Source organism: Fopius arisanus, unplaced genomic scaffold (genome assembly GCF_000806365.1).
Source record: "Fopius arisanus strain USDA-PBARC FA_bdor unplaced genomic scaffold, ASM80636v1 scaffold00003, whole genome shotgun sequence".
In the NCBI taxonomy this organism is placed as follows: Eukaryota; Metazoa; Arthropoda; class Insecta; order Hymenoptera; family Braconidae; genus Fopius; species Fopius arisanus.
Genome location: NW_011887742.1, coordinates 707,560 through 729,945, shown reverse-complemented (window position 1 = coordinate 729,945; position 22,386 = coordinate 707,560). Strand labels below are relative to the sequence as shown.

General features: G+C 39.6%; 2 protein-coding genes across 4 annotated transcripts in view; one reads left to right on the top strand and one right to left on the bottom strand.

The window, feature by feature from the left end:
- Window positions 1–22,386, top strand: part of PH4alphaEFB (prolyl 4-hydroxylase subunit alpha-1) — a 97,353-nt gene that overhangs the window by 71,344 nt on the left and 3,623 nt on the right. For 2 of the 3 annotated variants that reach the window (XM_011308535.1, XM_011308544.1), the window contains 4 exons: window positions 6,375–6,622; window positions 19,029–19,351; window positions 21,307–21,474; window positions 21,982–22,148. In XM_011308535.1, the coding sequence (XP_011306837.1) occupies window positions 6,435–6,622; window positions 19,029–19,351; window positions 21,307–21,474; window positions 21,982–22,148 (846 nt within the window). In that variant the 5' untranslated portion in view covers window positions 6,375–6,434. Of the gene's footprint in view, window positions 1–4,185; window positions 4,205–6,374; window positions 6,623–19,028; window positions 19,352–21,306; window positions 21,475–21,981; window positions 22,149–22,386 lie in introns of those variants that run through there. The other variant, XM_011308554.1, reaches the window with a different exon arrangement.
- Helz (Helicase with zinc finger) lies at window positions 12,951–16,935 on the bottom strand. Its single transcript, XM_011308522.1, has 4 exons — window positions 15,721–16,935; window positions 14,466–15,167; window positions 13,880–14,395; window positions 12,951–13,657 (listed from the first exon to the last, which is right to left on the bottom strand). Exons 1-4 carry the CDS (start codon window positions 16,663–16,665, stop codon window positions 13,076–13,078), a joined length of 2,745 nt encoding a protein of 914 aa, XP_011306824.1. The 5' UTR covers window positions 16,666–16,935; the 3' UTR covers window positions 12,951–13,075.

The window sequence follows — 22,386 nt, the reverse complement described above, 5'->3', positions numbered from 1 at the left end:
TTATCACATATGCTGTAACGATTGGAAGAGTCGAGTGAATCTCTTTGGAGATTTAACCTAACGGGTGATAATAATTCAACAATTTCTTCTAAACTCTGCGTTATTTTCTTATATAATTTCTTTCTTTCTGTCATATCTTCAAATTAAATAATATTAAATAACAGAATACGAAACAGTCGAGTAATAATATTCAACGAAAAATTATTGACTATTTCAATATAACATAAATAATTAAAACGTGAAATGTAAATGATTTCTTATGATTTAGATATAAAATACGGTTCTGGTGTTCACGCTCACTAAAATCGGGGAATTCCCTTATTATCCTGAAAAACCAGGACTGTCCATGAGTTCTCAGGTTAAGTGGTAGTATTTTCACGAATTTTTGGAAAGAGGGATAATTTTCTGGTATCAATGAAGGGGGAATATGAAGGGAACTGTAAAATATTTGATTTCTAACCACACGAGGCGCGATAAATATTGTTGTGAAGCCCTGTAGGAAGGCGTCAGTGGTGTTCTGAACTGGGAAACATGACAGCAATAGAAACTATAGACTCCAGAATCATCTCCCAGGGGTCGAGGGGTATGGGATGTAGCTAAATTTGAATGGGATACACGGGAGCGCGTCCGAAACGGAACCGGACACGCGACGCTGGTGCATTCTCCCTGGGGCCACCCCCTTGCCACAAGTACAAAGGAGTACACACGCCATTGAATTGTATTTCGCATAGCTGGACCACCCACTTCAACTTGCTTTTGATGTATGAACACATGTGATACTCGTGTTGGTGAATGTTAGCACCAGGCAGAGGCCCAGACCACACTCTAGCCTTGTGGCAAACTTCGCCCAGGAGTTTCCCCTTGTGCAACGCCTAACAGACCATTGTTCCGATTATTATTCTCCGTTTGAGCTTCGACAATTGGCTTTCGTCATGGTGTTCACTTTGCTCACTGCTCGTTATCATTTTCCACTGAATATCAACACTAAACGTTTATATTACCAGGTCTTAACTTGGAAGGAATCGTCAGGACTTAATTGAAAGCAGTGAGCAGGAGCACTTGGTCCCCATAAATCATTTTTTTTGTAGCGGAGATACCTTTGTGTTTATATTTATTTTGATATCGGTTCATTTTGTACCAACTCAATACATTGTTTTTATTTCGATTTAGCAACAGAATTCCATACCGATGACGTATATCGCACTGTCCTTGTCGCGGGACATCTTCAAAATAATCCGCGATAATTCGGACACCTTCGACTCAATGAATATTATTACCCGTGCCGCGGGAGCTGCGCTCAGCTGCTATGAATATATCTATCTCATTTCTATACGCTAAGTCGAGTGATCTAATATTATTAATTTCTCTCAGCGTACACCGAATTCCAAAAAAAAATAAATATTTATGCGAGTAATTATAGGTGACATATATGTGACGTTAAAATTCAAAATGGACATTGATAAATAAAAATAGTTAATTACGAGATTCAAACTCGTAAAATATGGGATTGAAAATGCGAATGAATTTTTATGCAAATTTGAATAGAAATATTCATTAAAAAAAAAATGTAGAATAAATAAAAAAATGCTCGAAATGTAGAAAATATTTGCCGGAAGTTTCTCTCAAACATTTTTAGAGGCAATGGATTGAACGCGCGAGATATAAAAATCAGTTATTAAATTCCATGAAATCCATTTCGCAAAACCTGTAGTAGAAGGCCATTATTATACCGGTGCATGCGGTTATTTAAACAAAGATATCCAAAAAAAAACAGGCGAGTGTATTCTCAAACAATAGTCCGGGAGGCTTCAAATTCCTCTGATTGGGATATTTCCAGCATTCATTAAATTTCATCTCGCACTCATCAGTTTTCCCAATATATTCCGCTCGTACGTTCATCCCGCATCGCTAAATATTTCTCCAGTTACATCCAATTTGCAAAACGCCAGATAAAACAACGGTATACAAAAAAACTCTTTTTTTCTCCGATAAAAATCACCCGTACACGCTCTCAAAAAAATTCTAAACGAGCACTTCCGCCCCTTTTATTTCATTACCCAATAGTGCATGACACGTGAGAATTACACTTGATAGAAAAATATCACGGATTTTAAATTTTCAGTTGACTAAATTATATTTTGTGTTTAGGTTGCCGAATAATTTTTTCTCACCGCAGAAAAATGCTTGCAGCTAAAACAGAATTCCTCGAGAATTATTCAAATTTTCCTGAATCCGATGTAGAAATCCGAAACAATTATTCTCTCTTCCTTGACACCGAGCACAATTGTGTCTGCCAATTAAATTCACTAGTGCCCAACCAACTGCTTGAGACAAGAATTTAAACGTGAATTTCATCCCGAGATTTCCCTTAATTAGTTATGTCTCAAGAATATTAATTCGCCACAAATAATTGTTCCCCGTATCCCAGAAAAAAATCCCCAAAACAAGTAAAAACCGGAGAAATCCTCTTACCCGCGACCATTAGATTCTCGAACCACGGAGTTTCCACAAAAAAACAGATTTTCCCTTGAACCGGGTATTCTTTATTCTCTGCATAGCCCCCCACCCCCCTCCCCCCACCAGATCCGTGGACCCTACCAGGCCAATAATCCCTCATCACCTGGAGAATAGCAGCGGTGAATTATTTCGACTCATTAGAAATTTTAATGAAAGTGCAGAAAAAAAAAAAATAAAGAAATAACAGGTTTCGATTAAATTTTTTTTCAGTCTTAACTTTTTTGCCTCATACCGAGCAACATTGCTGGTACAATAGCAGTGAAAAAAGCAAAGGGAAACCGGGAAGAGTGAGGGGGTGAGAAAGAGAGGAACAGGAAAAAAGGGAAAAGAGGATGGAGAGGTGGGGAGAAAAGGAGGGATGAGGAGAGGTTGGGGGGAGAAAAGCCGGAAAGTAAAAAAGAGGGTCCGGAAGCTCTTGGAAGCGGCGCTAATTAAGCGCCACCTTAAAGAATAGGTGCCTCACTGGCACAAGCATGCAGGAGGATAGAGGGAGAAAAGGCGAGCTCGTGCCAACGCGATTAACCATTCTTAGTACAGGGGAATGAGTTAAAAGGGGCTACCGTGGCTCCCTATGGAGAATCTAGGGGGGCTGAGGGTGTTGGGGCTTAGAGGAGTGCGTTGGAGGACCCTGGTGAACACTGTGAAGGGATGATGAGAGGGGTTAACCCCCGGTTCACCCCTCACCACCCGTCCACCTATTTATGCTCGGCATACATCCCGCATCTACTTGCTGCACAGAGTTATGTACCTAGTCCTCTTTAGCCTTGCTGAACATGGAGTTGGGGGGGGGGCTTAAATGCTCCCGGCGCGTTCTTTGACGATCATCTTGCTGAACACGCTCGTTTTTTGGCCGCGATAGCACAGATTACGGCTCTGGGGATACCGCCGGCATTCCACCGGTTGAGGTTTATAAGAATGGATTCTTTCGGGCTTGGGAACGTCAATATGCGGGGGATTTTAGGGGATGTCTTGCGGAGCTTTTCATTGCGGGATTCTCCGCTTTTCTCAATATTGAAAGGTGTCAGGAAATTTTCCGCCGAGAGTGATGGGCATTTTTTTGGCTTTTCCTTTTTAAATGAATCATGATGTGACTCGGCTTCGTACGTACCGCTAATCGGGACAACCGTCAATATATCTTTCAATGCACACATGCAATCAGTCCGTAATTTCGACGAAATTCTACTTTCTGCCCTTGTAGTATAATATACTATTGATGAATATATTACAATATACATGGAAAATATCTTAGAAAATTGGGAAAACAATTTTAATCCGAAAAAGTTATATATATATGTATAACACTGAGATATATATATATATATGAATATTGATATTTATTTTGAATTTGTTTAAACATTGATTAATGTTTAAAAATGAGAATGGGATTTTTAATAGGTGTCCGTTTTACCCCAGCATCTTCTACGAACTTGAGCAACATGAAAAAATTTCATTATTTAGTATTGCGGAATTGAATTTTGCAAATATTAATATTTTTGGATGTAATAGCAGAGATTACAGCTCTTGGATACTGGCGGCATTCTATCGGTTGAGGTTTTTAAGAAGAGATCATTCTTTCGGGCTTGGGAACGGCAATATGCGGCGGATTTTAGGGGATGTCTTGGAAAGCTTTTCATTGTGGGATTCCGCGGTTTTCTGGATATTGAAAGGTGCCATGGAATTTTCCCCGGTGAGTAATGGAAACTTTCAACGGGCGATAGGGTCTCTGGTATCTCAGAGGTTTCTAATTAAATATCTTTTTTTTTTATTCATTATTTTATGAAATTGAGACCTGAAGAAATTGAAGACATGAGAAAGATTCTCTTACCCTCCGGTCGGACTACCTTACCCTTGACTCGTTGGATTATTCCGAGAAGAAAAATTACTTTTGCCAAGTTAATTCACTAACTACAAGTAAATCCCCACATTTCAAATGTAAATATTTGTATACATGTAGTTGGAGCAAGTAGAGCAATTCCGTTGGAAAAATTATTTTTCTCCGTGTGAAAATTCCATGAGAAAAAATTATAAAAACATCATATTCATTCGGAATTATTTTAATTGAATTATGCATAATATTGACATTATTTCAAATATTTATTCCATACAACTAAACCCAGCCTATATAAGATATCTAAATCTATAAAATATTTAGTCCCAATTTAAGTACTTGTTCTATAACAAACCAAAACGATAATTGAATGGCAGAAAATAAAAAACTCTATATGGGATTAATTTTCCTGAATTATTCTCTAGCTTAAATGACACCGAATAATCTACTCTTGCAAAGTAAGCCCCTCCATTATTCCCCGTGATCCCAATTTTTCCAGAGTCACACGAAAATTTCTAATCACCTACAGAAATTATGTCCAACTTTCATAACTCCGCTCCCAAGCAAAACTAATCCCCAACTTTTTCCCAACTCCTGTTGCCAGATCGAACAAAGGGGTTCTGTACTCGAAGGTATAATTAATCCCGGATCTCTCCATATGCGAAACTCAGAGATACAACTAAAGAGGCTCAACCATAGTCCAAGCGAGAGCCAATCAACCAAAACATTCATACATCCAAAAGTCCGTAATTACTCAGGTCACCAAGGGTCATCGTACCATTTCCATTATCCCAAGAACTTTAGTCCCACCTAAAAACTTTCTCCCCAAATGCAAGGGTAGTTTTCCCGCAGCGAGGAAGTGGCCATTTTTTACCTACGTTTAACCCTAACCTTAACTCTAAAAAGCTTCCTCATTCCACCGAGAGACTGGTGTTAGGTCGACACTTCTGGAAACTCGATTACAGGAATTTTTCCTTAATTTGCAACGAACCACGAGCCATGGAGGTGGGAGGGTGAGAGGGTACCTAGCCTCCGTACGTTTTCCGCTAAAAGAAACGGCTTACAAAGTTTAAGTCTTCCTCGTTGGTTAAAGAATGGTGAAGGGAATGGGGAGACATGGGGTGGACTCCAGGGGATGAGGTACAGCCTCACTATCGTCCAAAACCTTTTCATCCCTTCTACCAGCTATATATACGTCTTCCAGGAAGTTTTCCCTGGGAGGGAACGAGGGTTTGGGAAATGCCGAGGTATTTCCTATCCGCTTTCACCCGTTTCATGTACTCCAGTGCACACACTCTGTACAAGTACACAGCGATGGTGTCTTGAATGTTGTAAAACTTTTTGGCGGGGATGCATGGGACTGTAATACGTGGAGATCACGGGGCATCGTCCAGGAAATGTTAAATGCCTCGTAAATGTGTGGGTCATATCCTCCGATTGGTAATTGGAGAAGTACGAGACGTTGTAACTGCCAATGATCTGTTCGACATCATTTTATCCGTTTTTCTTTTACTGCCAACTCACGGAAATCGTCAGCGCGGAACAATGACAACAATTTTCGATTTGATTTTTGTATTCTTACAATGGAGTTCTCCCATTGAAAAATTTATACAAAACCGCGATATTTTGTAATTGGATTATTATTATTATTTGTTTTATCATTTTTCGTTACATAAATTTTGGTGCGCGAAAAGGGATAAAAATTTTTAAATTATTAAAATTAAACATGAACAAAATTCCGTTGCCCGACTACAATTAGTCTCTAGCCATTGTTTCGAGGATCTTCTCCCTATCTGTCCTCGGAATTTTCCGCAAAAATTTTCATCCCCGCACTCGAGAAAATTTGATGAAAAAGAAAAATTATAATAATGAGTCATCAGCGGAGTTATCCGCACAAAAGTTAAACGATATCATGAAAATGTGATAGGAGTGTTGGCCTAATGTAGGGTCTATCCGCCGTTTTCTACTTTTTTAATTAAACTTGGTATGCAGTTTGTTTAAATAACTCTGTCATCTCGTCTAATTGCAGATTTCAATAACAGAGTAAATCCGAGTAGCTGGTGGCAGTGTGTTGTCCAAGGAGGACACAATGCCGTCGTTTGCGGGAATGTTGGTGCTGTTTACGACAGGACTCGGGGTCCTTATGCCAGTCGTTAGTGGTGAGCTCTACACAGCTCTAGCTGACATGGAAGAGCTACTTGAGACCGAGTCGGTCCTCATTGACACACTTCATGGTTACATTAAAGCCCAGAACCAGAGATTGGAAACATTAAGGAGGTAATTACTGTTTTACCTTCATTTCACTATCTTCTTAATCCCCGAGTGAATCAATTGAACAAAAAATAGTCAACGCCTCGAACAAATTAATCTCACCATCAGACTCCATTCATTACATCAATGGTAATCATCAATAAATGGAACCAATCAATCATAACGTTGTAAATCATGTTAATGAATGAAAATCCACCGAACCGGCCGCTCACCTCGAAATACAGAAAAGAATAATCACCAATATTTGAATAAATCCCGTTTCTACCGTACGCTGAAACAAATTCCAACGTTTGACGCAACATCCAATCGGACAGTACATTTCAATACTCCCAGGGGATCCCCCGGCTCGTGAAAACATCGGTAAATAATGGATTGCTCTCCAATATTTTTGATAGCCTCGGGATATTGATATGTCATTAATATATCCAATTTTGCAGTGTTTCTAAATATCTCACTCTTTGAATAACGTCTTATCAATCACTCTACACGGTTATAAATTTCTTCATATTTCAGTCGCGAATTCGCAAATTCATCTGATTTATTGCGCCATTGTGCGAGTTTGCATGGACTTTTAATTCAAAATGGCCACTGGATTTATCGTTTATCCTGAAAATATGGGAAATTGATTTTTTCGTGTTAAATGTTTAATTGTTAAATTACTGGAATATTCAAAAAATTCATCGATTCGTCAATAAAAAATTCTGCAGGCATTTCATGTCACTTGCTCTTTGTTCAATTTCCATTTTTTTTATTTGGAATTTCGAGTGTATTTTTCCAACAGTGTAGAACATGGGGAGAATTGAATAATAAAAATTACATGAGCATAGGACAGTATACTATGGCATTTTTACCTTTACTTCTATTATATACTATCGATTTTTCAATGAAAGCTTGAACTTGTCAGACTCATCGCGAGAACTGAACATCAAATCCTATTAATTAATGAATATCAATTATTCTTCATTTTCAACAGATTAAAAATTTTAGAAATTAACCAATTCTTAATGAATAGTTCCAGAATATCACTCCAGTATATTTAACTGTAAAAAATTCAAGTCCTTCCACTTGAGTGTTTGAAAATATCATAAATCGGCTTCAGCTCCAATATATTCGCTGAAAACCATCAAAGAAAATCGGCTTATCCCATTTTCCGCCTTCCTCAAGCGGAATTAATTACCGAACACGAACAAATGAAAATAAAAAAAAGCGATAATAAAGCGACAGTGCCAGCCCCGAGCGTCATTTTGACTGCAAAGTATTGAAAAAGATTGAATGAAAGGGCCTGAATGGAGGGTAAAAGTTTGGTTGGTGCATTGATTCGATCGTTAGAGGATATTCTCATAGCTATCGGAAAGAGAGTATGGTTTGGAAGGACATGGTGGAGCTGTGTAAGCTGAGAAGAGTTTGGGTGAAAGTCTGAAATAGACGGCCATTGAAAGTTACCGAATAGGCGATCGGATGGGGTTCGGATAGGGTTCGGTGGCAAAACCTCCTGGAGGTTGTGTGTGCACTTGGTGCAAAGCTGTATTGCCTGGAATTCAACTTGGAACTTCCGGCAAAGGGTTTGGGCGACACCCCCGTGCTACGACATTTAATGCATAATAGGGGAAGTCCTTTCGATTGCTTGGTATGCTGCGATGAAATTCGTGTAGTCCCGGTTTGCTTCCTCCATCCACAGAATATACCCACCGTTTTCCTTCTGCAAAGGGTGAAGGGACCGATTATATTGCCAGTGGCGAAACCATGTAGAAAACGAGGCACGTAGTTTCCACTGGAACGTAATAATCGAGAGGCCCAACTTATCCCTTTCCGCGGTATAGCTCTGTATGATGCGTCTATTCATCGCCAGGAGCTGAGATAATTGCGGCCATTTGATTGTACTATTTTGCATCGCGATATGGCCATCGGGGGTTTTCGACGATCCCGAGGGCTCCAGCTTTCTATCCACGCTGAAAATATACCATCAAGATTTAACGCCAATGGGACAGACCAATTTGCTGTTACGGAATTCATACTGAAATTTCAAGTTAACTCATACAGGATAAAGATCGGAGGGGATTTTAGGGTAATGACTAACCACTCATTATTATATTCTTGAAACTCAATTTAATTCGTTTAATTTAATCTTTTTAAAATTCCTACCATTAAAAATCTCATCCGAAAATACCGCAAAATTTGTCCCACTAAACCCTAATAACGACGATAAAAGAACTGGAGTTAAAAAAAGATCAGAACGTAACCCCCAACAGCCCGACAATGATGGCGTAAAATAATTTTCCGACTGAATGCAAATTTTTAATTAAAAAATATAACGACACGGAGAATTTGCTCATTATCCCACTAGTCATTACGGATCTCTCCGCTTTAACTCATCGAAGCACCAGCAATTATAACTTCGGCCTCTCCAAGTAAAAAAAAAAATGAATTAGTGGAAACTTTACTGACTGCAATGCTCGCAGAATTCTCCGGCCATTTATCCTCATGAGCCCCCCATAAAATCACCAAACAATGCATAAATATCCATCTTCTAATTCCACCGAGCACTTTCACCAAAGCCGTATAAGTAATAGACCCCTAGTTCCTCGATTGCCGGAAAAATATGTTTTCCATGTAATGTAGATGTGGTGGGATTTCTCCGACATGCAGTGAATTTTTTTATCTCCCCAAGTGCAATTGAATGCGCTCACCAGATTTATCGACGAATTCCTAAACTATTGAAAATCCACCCCTATAAAAATGGAATTTTTAACTCCCCTTCGGTTTCCTCTGCGGTGTAATTGTAAAACTCGGCAGGAAGTCCTCCCATTGATTTATCGTGTTCACCCGTAGTTTCGTTGCAAACCAAGAAAAAAGGATTGAATAATTTTGTAAGTCTAGAAAAATCTGAATGCGTGAAGTTAAATCGCACTGGAATATATTGTAGCTTTGAATTCCATTTCTCTGAGAATCCCCGTCTCCTCTCACTCCTCTTCTGTACACCTGGTAGTTCTAGTATATACGTGTGTTTAGAACCGTAAGAGATGTAAAGTACATTTGCATTCTGAATGTATGCGGTCTCAAGAGCTCATTTTTTAAAAAAACAGCTCCTTCAACATCTCATCCTTTGCATTTTCAGGAGTAAAAATAATGTCGTATCTGCATTGCATTAGAGTATCCGCGTTCTATATATTCATTTTCTGTTTTAAGTATATGAGACTACCTTTTTACTTTCTTGTATCAACCGTACTTCACAGTCTCAAAGTTTGAGCTATTAAATTTCAGCAATTAGAAGCAAAGAGAGGTCAATCGAGTTTTACAGTTTTGTTCAATATTAATCGATCTGAAAAACTATTTATTTTAAGTGCAAAAAAATGATGGCATCTTTTATAGTAAATGGAATCGATAATGAATCGATAATCAATACAATCTTTTTATTTATCACGTTTAAACCCTCGAAAACATTTTCCTATCCCATACGTCCTTCTGTTACTAATCAATGATCCCCCAGTTGTTCCCTCAACTCTCAATATTCCATGCTTCCAGCCCTGAAAACCCACGAGTTCAGCAAAAACCCATAGCACCCCCCGAACACCGAAAAATAAAAGTACCATTGAAAATTCATCGAGCTCGTTTTTTCCCACTGGAGTGAAAAAAAAGCCCGAAGAGCCATTACTTTCGAATAAAAATTCGATAATTGTTCAGTGTACGGAAAGCCATAGAGACCTCGGTGCAACGAGAAAAAAAAACCCCAATGTTACGTACGAGAGTAAAAAAAAAAAGTACTGTGCGATGGGGTTATAATGAAGGATAATGACTCGATGAACGAGCTGTACAACCCATTGAAGCGTCAATTACTGGATACGTGTGTCTCTGACAATGTGGCCGAAAGCGCGTGACTAATTAGGAGACGTGCTCATATATTGCTCCTCCCCTAGTTCCCCATGCAATTTTCGAAATATGGAGGGGGAAGAGGTAGTTGAATTTGTAATTTATCGGCGGTCCATGTACCAGAGGACAAAACGAGAGAAAAGGCGGTGGGTTGTTACGGGGTGAGAGGGGAATCCCGATAGTCGTCACGTATTTGTGTTTACCCAGGTGCAGTCCGGCGTATCTTTGTGGACGCAGGCAGCGTCAGCTAGGTACCACACACATGAAACCTCGCTGGTGTACCACTTGCCCAGGGTAACAACCCAGGGGGTGGAGGGAGGGTGATCCTATTGGATACCAGATCGTGGCATCAGCTTATCTGCTGGTGACGTAGGCTCTACCACCTCTATCTATCATTCACCATGTATATCCCCTGCACGCTTCACGTTGATACAATTAAACCCGTTGGGTTTGCATCATTGGGAATCAGGGGATTTTATGATTTAATCGGGCTCAGTCCTACTGGATCATTGTTTGAAAGATAGCCAATCGAATCCTCGGAATGGCTTCATTCGGGTTTTATGGTGCGCAAGTGAAAAAAAAGCCATGGTACTTCAGAGGGATTCTTTGATTTTCCCTTCTCGGGGGAGTGCTGGACTCGAGGGGTGAGAAATCATTCCCGAAGGTTTGAGTAAAACGAAAAATTTTCTTGGACTCTCGGGAAGTTTGAACATTAGTTACTGAATTACTGTTATTTTTAATTGAACGATAATTCAGGAATTTTACTAGTTGGTCTATGACACTGATTTAGGATTTATGGAGGAAGCGAAAGTTTTCTCCACATCGGATTTTTTCATCAACCAACGATTGATTATCGTAATAAAACTGCCAGAGAAGTAGAATATAAAAATGAAGGATTGTTTTTTTTTACGAGAGCACCAGAGACCTGATCTTTGCAAGGGCCAAAATATTTTTTATGATACAAGCGCTAAAAAGAGCACTTTCTTGCGCGGAGAATTCTTTTTTCACGGGTATTATGAAATTTTGTACGATAAATGTTTCAAGAAAGTATGCAACTACCCCCACCTCGCGCTTGCTGTGACCGTAAATTAAATTTTTTCATAGCAAATTCCAAAACGAGAGAAATGATTTAGTTTTCAGTTTATTTTGCGCGGAATTCAATCCCTATCCAACGATACAATGGATTCTTTACATCTTGGAGCCCGGAGGTAGTAGAATGGGGCAACCGAAAGATACGCGAAAAGAGATATTAAGGAAAGGTGCGCTTATAACGTCATTCAACTGTATCATAGTGTATTTCTTTCCTCTATTTTGCATTGATCAACCATTCAAAGAAACGGGCACTCAAAATCTAAATTGGATATTCCGCGTAATTTGATATTGAACATGCCAGTTTTCATTGGGAATTGAATTCAAATCTAAAAATGTGACAATTCATTGGACTTTTACTATCATTCAAAATTTCTCAAGTCTCTTCACTCCCCCTCCCCCCAAACCCTAACTTTCCCCTTAAAATGAGAAAAAATTCCCTAGAACATCAACACGCGCTCTATCCCGAAAATACTTGACCAATTTTCTCGAGGTGTCCGGTGTAATTTTCCTTGTCTAAAAACTCGAGGAAAACTATAAAAAAAGGACGCCCCGAAGCGTTTCCACTCTCTATCCTTCGCCACGAGTGCAAACACGAAGCGTTATTGGAAGCTCGACAGAAAAAAAAATCACGAGTGGAAAGGCAAACGAGTCGGGTCTGGCCGGTAAACCACACGTTGCTTACCACTCTATCCCGCATATTGAACACCCACCAGGCATTGTTGTTTTTATCCGAAAACCCTCCCTGTATCCTGCCCTTCTTTTTTTTAACATTTCATTCGCCTGCAAATTCACCGGAGCGATTCGTTACGCCGACGAGGGATGGGTGGATGAAAAAAATTGACCAAAAACCCAGGTGCTAATGTTTCAGACATATAGATATTTCATCGAATAGATGTGACATTTACATTACTCCATTCTCTCATACATCCTAATCAACTACACATTTTTTTCTCATTTTTTCATATTTTTCTCTTCAGTACATATATAAAAATTACACCGACTTGTGTCAAGTCGATTTTGTATCCTCGAGATGTCAGGGATGGGGAAAAAACACCAGAGAACTGAGTAAATTAATTTCCCACTGGGATCCCCCACAATCCTGCTCACAATATACTCTGCAACACAATTATTCATAAAACCCCGGAAGCAACACAATCTTGATCACAAAACTATTCAATAGGTGTATTTGTTCAGAAATTCTTCCAACATTAATTCAGTATCAAAAAGATAAAGAGTAGTAAGTCGACATGTCTCCTAGTTGAATTCTCGTGTTATATCTCTGAACCCAAGCGAAAAATTGGAATTGTTCTCAGGGCCTTCCTTGCAGTTCGCAAAGAGAGCTGTTAAACTGATAGTACGAAAATTTCTGTATTTCTTTTAGATTCAAAAATACTTCCAAAAAAACTCACGAAGACTATTTAGCCGAATGGAAATGTTACTGTTTATTCCCTCGATACTGAATTCATCCCCTCGAAATAACTCAGTAAAATGATAAACTGCTCAGTCAGCTCGTTGCGCCTGTCTGGGTACAAACTCCCTGGCCAGTGGATTCAGTGGCATTCCAAGTGGCATCGGCGGTGCCATACTACGTGTCACGTGTTGTGTCAAAAGCTGGTGGGGTATTCCCCTTACCGTGGCCGTTTGAAAATACTTTCCCCACAACGACCGACACGATCCAGTTGTCAGAAGTGCCACTGGATCACCAACAACAGCCACAAGTGCTTTAGCACGTGTTATAGCTGTATTCAGGAGTCTTGGATTTGTCAGAAATCCGTAATCACTTACACTACTCTCAGCTGAATATCTGCAGCAATTTCGCGTTCTCACTGTACTGATAAATACCGCTGTGAATTGTTTTCCCTGAACGTTCAATACACGTTCCACTGATATTGAGAATAACTTTCGTTTACGCAGCTCATTGCGAATGCGTGCCACTTGCTCGGAGTAATGAGCCAATACGCCAATTGAGTCTTCACCGAATGGGCCCCACTCATCTACTGGCCAACAGGACTTCAGGGAAGCTATTCTTTTAGCCAGCTCAACTGCTTCCTCGTCATTGTAAAAGCCTGTAGAGAATTGGCCCTGGAAAATAAAAGAAAACAATACGTTACATTCAAAATATTGAGTTCTCCTAGCCTTCTTCTTCAAAACAACTCTAGTCTAATCTCCATCCCCTCTCCTACATTTGTGTTTAAAATTTGAATCTAACTTCATAAAGGTTCGAACGCGACTTGGACATCCATGAGCAAATTTTATTTGAGAATAAACAAGATAATTAATAAAAAAGTATAATGCATTTCTCACCTGTACTTCAATCCCCTGCACAGCATAAAACAACAAAGGCTTCAAATTAGGATGATTAGGCAGTAACGGGCCGCTGGGTTCAATTTCATTGCCGTAAAAAAGATTCGACGTTAGTCTGACGATATCAGCATGTGATCGATAATTCTGGCAGAGGCTAACTCTGCACGGATGATTTGGCGAGTACAAATTGTGAAGTCTTTCGAGTAAACTCGTACCAAGACCCCGCTCTTTAGCCAAATCGCTGTAAACTTCCGGTGCAAGTTGCATCTGATCACCAGAGAGAATAATTCGAGTTCTCTGACCGACCAGGGCCAAGGGTGTTAGTGCTTCGCACTCGAGGGCCTGAGCTGCTTCATCGATGACAATATGAGTGGGTTGAACGTCTAGAGCTGTTAAGCAACCAGAAGTTGCTAAAGTTGTAACAATTAATCCACAGGAGTCGAGATCCTCCTTTGTGGGATCACGAAAGTAGCCATTGGGATCAACTAGGCAGTATTTACGAACAGTGGAATGAACCTGCAATGAAAGTAAGTGGAGATTAGATCGTATGAATTGTCCTGGTTGATGGATCATGAGTGTTGCTTACTGTTGTTCTCAATCGTCTCTTGTAGTATATTCTCATTGGCTTCAGCCTTTCCTCCTTTGTGGTCGTGTACCACTCGTCAAAAAACTCTTTGACGTAAAGATCAGCTGCACTATTGCTCTGGGTGCAGAGCAATACTTTATTCATGGGATTCTGGAGGAGAAGTATCAACAGTGCTTGGGCAATGGTGAATGTTTTGCCTGTTCCGTATGGACCGAGCAATAATATCGGTGGTAAATATATTTCAATCGGTGCTATCATCAATTTAACGGCCTCTCTCTGTCTATCGTTCAATCTATTATCCAGCAGTTCACACCATTTAGCCCCATTTTTGTTAGACTCAAGGACGGATGGTAAACACATTGGTAATTCATAATGTGATTCTGGAAAAACAAGTCTCGTGTCTGGCAGACAATCGACAGCTCTGTGCCACTCGCAGAATGGCAGTCTGTTAAGAACAAACTGCACATACATCTTCACAGTTGTGTCGGGTTTTAAATTTAAACGTTCGACACACGATTTCGAGAGTCTAGCGTATATCATGTAATTACATTTGTCCTCAACATGGGCCTCATGGACATACGTTGCTTCTGGATTTATCGGATTATCCGGTGAATTGAATAGCTTCATAAGAATAGTATTGCATCCACGCAACAGTAGACGACCACTCTTCATATCCTCCGAGACCCCACGACCTAAAGGCAACTACTCCATCCCAAAAAAAAAAAGCAAAACCTGAGGTACAATCGTTGATTACGCAGCATGAATTTTCCAATTCCTCAGGAATTGGCTAATTCGCAATTTTTAAAGTTGCAACAACGGTATATATCCCCCCCTCTCCCCCCAATCCAAGTATAGATTGTGAGAAAAAAATACTTTCCAAAAATGTTTACTTGACATGAGAAAATATTCTCTAATATCACGTTGTTTGCATTAAAACCAGAATTCTCTCCTTAGAACTTTGATTACGTAACATCTCGCACAAAGACCACAATAATCAATTGAAATGTAGACGTAACGTAAACTATACGAATTTATGGAAAGACTTTAACAAGGAAAAATGCTCTTGGGTCCGGACGTAACACCAGAGATGGTAAAATTTTTGTAATAACTTTTTTATAGTTGTCAATTATCTCTAGAAAAAAAGTCATGACAACTTGTTTTTACTCTCTCGCTCAGATTGAATTTTCTTGATGAAAATAAATGAGTACCAGTGAATGAAGAGAAAAAAAAGTATATAAACAATGTGAATGCAGACCTGGGCGAAAAGTTCTCCAAGTGGTGCGTATTTTGCGGTAGTCGATCCATCAGTATCAGACGACAAAATATAACAGGAGGACAGCTGTATCTGCACAATAGTATTATACCTAGCGACTTGCTCATGCCTTGCTAATTCCTCAACGGATATCAACTCGTGCATTCTACCCCGATAATTAGTACGCGTCAAAGAGTCCTCAGTGAGGGTGGCATGTGAGAGTATAAAGACATCCTCCCCAGGATATGGATACGCCTTAGCGAGATTCTTCTCCCATGGATCAGGTGCGGGTACAAAAGGTGAATCAAACCGATGATAATCGTTGTTTCTGGACGACCACACGTGAGCAGTTTGATTGATAAAATACTTGGTAGCATCTGTCAAACGCGGTAGATCACCAACCGGCACGATATCAGCGCATATTTTTCGCCGAACAACAGGATAACCATCGAAACCAAAAAGCACATTTTGACGATAAGTTCCATGTCCATTCGCGGCAAATGCCACTTCGACGGTGTAACATGTGATTCGATCGATTTGAATTGAGTGATCGGGCACAGGATCATGCCATTCTTGGCTGTGAGTATAACCGGCTCTTATACCCTCGCGAAGTACATATCTGATGCCAAAGCATTCGCGATGTGCGTCCAATGACAGAACAATATTTTTCAATGGACGTCCTATACAACGTACCTCGAAGATCCATGTCCATGTACAGTGGCTTCTCTGGGCACCAATACGTAGATTCAAATCTGTGTTTACATCGATGGTTACGTTGGTTGGGACCATGTCGGTTATTACCGATTGGGGATCCCGCGAACGCATCCAATCCCGTACAACTCGTCGGAGATAATCACCCGGGTGAAATACCGATATTTGATTTTCCTCGCAGGCCTCCTCTGGGTGCTCTGGCTCAGCGTCGGTGTTAACCAGACGTACGTCGGCCATTGCGACAATCGCAAAAGCGTTCACGCCTATTCGAATGCCGACTAGCACTTCACTGACACTCGATTATTTCCCGATGTATGCGATACCTCAGGCACCACTATACCGGCTTTAAACGTTTCTTCATTATGCTGATTTGAGGTTAGGAGTTTAATAAACACGCAACTTGCTGGCTGGTGACACTTTTCCGGGTAGTATTTTTCCGACGCGAGGAATGGCCTCTGGAGGAGATGGAAGTGGATCCGTTTGCCCCACGCCACACTAGCCATTCCTCGGGCTCGGCATCTCGGGCGTCGGCGCACCTCACCATCGCCTCTGCGCAAGCGCCCACATCTACAGCTGCTGGCATCTGACAGCCATCGCATCTCTCCCTCATTTCTTTTTTATCGCCCGGTGGCAAATCCTTTTTTCACAAGCTACACTAGCTACAACGTACCTTCCGAGGGCTGCCCTTTGCCCGGGATTCCCCAACAAAAAACGGGCAACACCAACTCGCAGAAACTTCTGTAATTTACGTGAGAGTAAGGGTGCGGAAAAATGGAGCCAAAAAATTGCGAGGTTTTTGTGGGGAGAGAAAAATTCAGCGACAATTATGCGCAGAGAAATATTCAATAATTATGGAATTTGAGTTCAGATATGATTAAGAAAGTTTAAGTCGTGATATCGCGATTTTTCGAATCGGAAATTTTGCTGTTTACGTTTCGGAATGTTCACGTAATTTCGTACATTCCCCAGTTTTCAAAAATATTTAAGGAAATTCAATGGTTTTGTAAAAAAAAATTGAAGATAATTTCCCAATTTACTCGATTTTCCAATTGTTCAACCTCCGTCAATTTTTATTACGTAAAATTTTCAATTTTCGTATTGATCCTTATGAATTCTCGCAAAAATCAGATGAAAAATAAAAAATTAATGAGACAAGATGGAAATTGGAAAAAAATCCCGGAATTATTCACTGAAGAATTACAATGACGAAATTGGTTGAGTCATTAACATGAAAATTTGGGTTGACAGTAATGAAGTAACAGAATTAATTGAATGCAGAGAAGGTACATGTCAGAGGAATGGTGAAGACCTCTGACAGTTTGTGAGTCCTGCCAGAACATATTTTCCCCTCGGTATTTCAGAGAACAAAAACGAGAAACGAGGAGAGATAATCGTAGAGTGGTTCTATCTCGACGAATAACGTGCATTTCGGTAGGAAATCGGATATTGCTAGCACTGGGGAATAGAGAACAATGAGAACGGAGCAGTGGTGTTGAGTATCCTCTCATTTATGGTGGGCCATAGCCACCAGCATCCCCTTCACCGATAAGACTCCTGGGGACGTTAAGAAAAGGCATTTGATAAGACCGCCACCCCTGAAAAATCGAATAATCAACGGATTTTTCACCCAGTCATGTACTTTAAGTAATTGAATTATTGAACTTGTTCAATCTGATCCATTGAAACGATGAACGTTTCGAGGGTTCACTAGGTGGGGGGTACTATCTTAATTAGAACCACTGCATTCTCTATTGAACTTGGGTTATTATCTATCTTCATTCCACTCTGTCGACCACCAAATCTCGTCTCACAATCCGTAGGTATCCCCCTCGTTTATTTTTCTCAACATTTTTTTCTTCCCGTAAATCCTTTCAGGAAGGGATTCACTCCGTTTTTTGTATGAAATCCTTGGGAGAATCGGAGCTAAATGTACACAAACCGTTTCCAAGGGAATCCCAACCATTCTGCGGGATATATTTCTTTTTATTTCTCATGTTATTCGACGTATCCAATATATTTCAACGATGCGTTTTCCGGAGTGGATGGAAGAGTCTTCATTTATTAAATTCAATTTCTCATTGTATTTGTTTATTTTATGATGGAAAGGGCAAGAAAGAGGATGCAGTGGAATTTTATTCTGACAATCGAGGTAATTGATTAGAATTTAATGAACGTCTGCCAGTTCCGGCGAGTGCTTCGTTCATTTTTTATTCAAGTTGAATTTCGAATGGGGAAGGGTCAAGTGTATTGCCTCATCATAACGCTAGATTCATTATTAAAATTATGATTTTTATAAAAGAACCACGGGAACACGGAAATCACCCCAAGCCCCCCCCGTCAAAACACCCCCCTTCCACCCAAAGCCCCCCGCCATCATATTCACTGCAATTGGAAATCTCCAAATTTTATCAAATTTTCAAAATGATAACACTAACAATTATTACTCATTACAATAGTTACTAGCAATTGGAAAAACCAATGCGAAGTGATATATACGACTGAAATTGGAAAAATGAGTCTTGAAGGATTGCAGTATCCACCACCCGGATGATTGCACGGAATTAATCGGTTTAAATTAATGAGAACTGTTTATTCCTCAGAAATGTCGAAGATTATGCTCGAGAGCACGAGGAGGCCTCTCGCAACATCCAGCAGTACTTGTCTAACCCAATAAATGCATATTTGCTGGTGAAACGATTAACCACTGACTGGAAACGGGTGGAAGAACTGATCACTGAGGATGTTGGCAAAGCATTTGTGTCAAACATCACCAGTTCGCGGAATAATCTCAAATTTCCTACTGATGAAGATCTCAACGGAGCTGCTGTAGCACTCATGAGACTCCAGGATACCTACAAACTTGATACATCCCATGTAGCCCGGGGAGTACTCAATGGAGTGCAGTATAGCACAGGTTTGAGTGGTCAGTACACACTTATTAAACATTTTCGATACCCTTTTAGCCGAAATTCACCTCTTTTCATCTTTCTGGTTAATTATCAATGGGATTGACATAACAAAAGGTTTTCGCGTTCTATCATTATTTAATGATTGATGACACGATATACTTTTTCACGTCAACCCCATCGTAAGTTTTCTGGAAAATCTATAGAAAATCCGTAACTAATTTTTGCTGATATTTTACTGTAAAAAAATTAGTGCAATATTTTTGAGCAATAATAATTGATATTATATTATAACCAGTAAATAAATTAATAAATATTATTGAATTAATTATATAATACATATCAAATAACCACAATTTCATCATCCCCCTCAATCATCATCATCATCTAGAATAAATTCGCGAAAAATACCCCGAAGAGCCAAGTGTACTCATCTTCCTCCACAGCTTCACAACTCAACTAAAAATAAAACAAATTCACAGATTCAAATCCCTTCTCGCAGCTCTGCTGACATAAAATTCCGTTTTTATTCACCAAAACAATATTTACATATATCGCGGTTGAAAATACTCAGAGCATGATGTATCATTTTTTTCCCCCAAGGCAGTATCCACCCTATATATAAAATCCTCTGCTATCCAAAATCCCGTCGAGATTCAACACATAGTGCTACACTATATTAGCACCCACGCATATTCTCCCCATAAAGCAAAGTAAAAATGAAAAAAAAAGCTAGAAAAAATGCACAGAAGAGGATAAAAAATCGCGCTACAAGAGTATTTTTTTTTCTAGCCCCTTTTTTTCTATTCCATATTTTTTTAGACTTTGTCTTTTTTTCCTGGGGGATAATAAAAGGGTGAGCTGACGGGTATACCGTCCAGGGGAATGGAGAACGCAAAGTTAATTAACGAACAAAACCGACTTTCTCATTCGTAGGAAGGGATTCTGGTCGCACGGGGATGCAGGGAGATGATTTATGGTAGTTTATTTCAGAATAAATGCGGGGAATATCTGTTTTGTGTTACGTCAGTCGTTTTCTCGTGTTGATGGCCTCAGGATATTTGTTTTATACTGCTCAATCCGCTTATGACTGTCAAACGCGAGACGCGCGAATGCACCGTTTATCTTCTTCACCTGTCGCTGTGAATATTTAATTCATGGTGCATACTGAAATCAAAGAGAAATCATATATCCTCTAATCACTTCAGGCGATCATTAAATTCATCCCGTTAAAACTGCTGCTTCATTTTATCTCTTATCATTGGTTTAGTAAAATTTCAAATGAAATTTATTCATATTGCAAAATTCATAACTGTCAACTTTCCATTTTTTATTCCCAAGTGTTTTTATTCATTATTTATGGATTATTAATTTGTGAACTAAATTTAGAACTTGGAATCGTAATTAATTATTTTATAATCAGAATACCACGAGGAATCGATTTCATGTGAAAGAAATTATGATTTATTTAATGAGGGCTTAACAAATTGAATTTGTCTGGCATTAATTCCTGATACCCCTTAATACTGGTTTCAATTTTAATTACTCAATCATCAGAAGATTAAATTCGTTGGTTCATTCTATGGTTACTTGAATATTCAATTCTGTTGACAAATTTAATCCATAATACGCATCCCGTTCTCAATGAATATCTGTAAATCCCCGGAAAGTATCGCAATTTCGATAATAAATTTTTTTGAAGAGCTAATTCAGTTTTATAAAAACGGTAATTGTACAAATTGTGCAATCTGCCTGAAATGTCAAGAAATTCACTGAAAACTAGCTAATAATTTGAAAAGCTATTGAAAACGGTGAAGCACCTAATTCTAATATCTCTGAGCTTAAAAAGGGCTAGGGTAATTCAGATAACGAAATTTCACAGATATTAATTAAAAACTCATTAATATGAAGATAAACGTGAACGATTCAATTGCTTGTCAAATAACCAACGAATTGATGGAATTTTCTTCAGCTGGAGACTGCTTCGAGCTCGGTCGCCAGTCCTACAACAACGGCGACTACTACCACACAGTGCTGTGGATGCAGGAAGCCATGAATCGTCTCCAAGACGAGCAGAATAGAACCACCACAAGCAAACCTGATGTTCTCGAGTACCTGGCATATTCCACTTACATGCAAGGTTCGTAAAAAAAACTTTCGCTTACACTTTTTTTCCCTTATTTTTGAGGGATTTTAATCTCAGGATATTCCCCGGATTTTCGATCTGCGTCTCGACTGGGGAGGGATTTGCCGGCTCACACCGGATCCCATGAAATCCTCCTGGGAGATAGAAAAGAGGAGAGTCTTTTCTTTGGTTGAGAAAATACCTTGTAAACTCTCCTAGAAGTGCGCTCTCACTTCAACCACTTCTTCGAGATACATTATAAATTGTTGCTTCCATTTTTCAATAGTTCAGTCTTAGAGTTTTCCTCCCTCGACGTTTTTCTGCACACGAAATATTTATTGACTCCATACACAATGGGAAAGTTTATTCTTGTTTTGGTTTTCCCTTAGCCTGGGGCAACTTGTCGGGAACTTTAACTTCGTAATTCAATTTGTTTGTTTATTCAGCCACATGGGGGTCTAGAAGCTGTCCAACAGTGGGTTTGCTTATCATTCGGTAAATAGTGGGTACTTGTGATTTCAGGTAACGTTGCACGTGCCTTGAGCATGACGAATGAGCTTCTTGAGTTGGTGCCGAGTCATCAGAGGGCCTTGGGCAATCGGGCGTATTATCAGGAAGAAATACTCAAGAGCCAGGGTCAGAGGAAACTCGGCGAGGACGGCAAGAACGATATGCCGGTCACTAGCCAGGTAATTGCCTCTCGGTTTCATTAGGGGTTCACGTTATAACGAGTGCTCATGGGGTCCTACCGGGTTCATTGAATTTATTGATTATTAACAAATCTCATGATTCTGAGGCTGCTTAGATCGTTCCGCAGAATAGCCTTCCAGGCTAGCTGAATTTTACAATAAAAATTCCTTTTCTCGTTTTATTTTATTCATCTTGAAAAATTAACGTAAGAAAATATTTTTAGAGAAAAGAAATTGC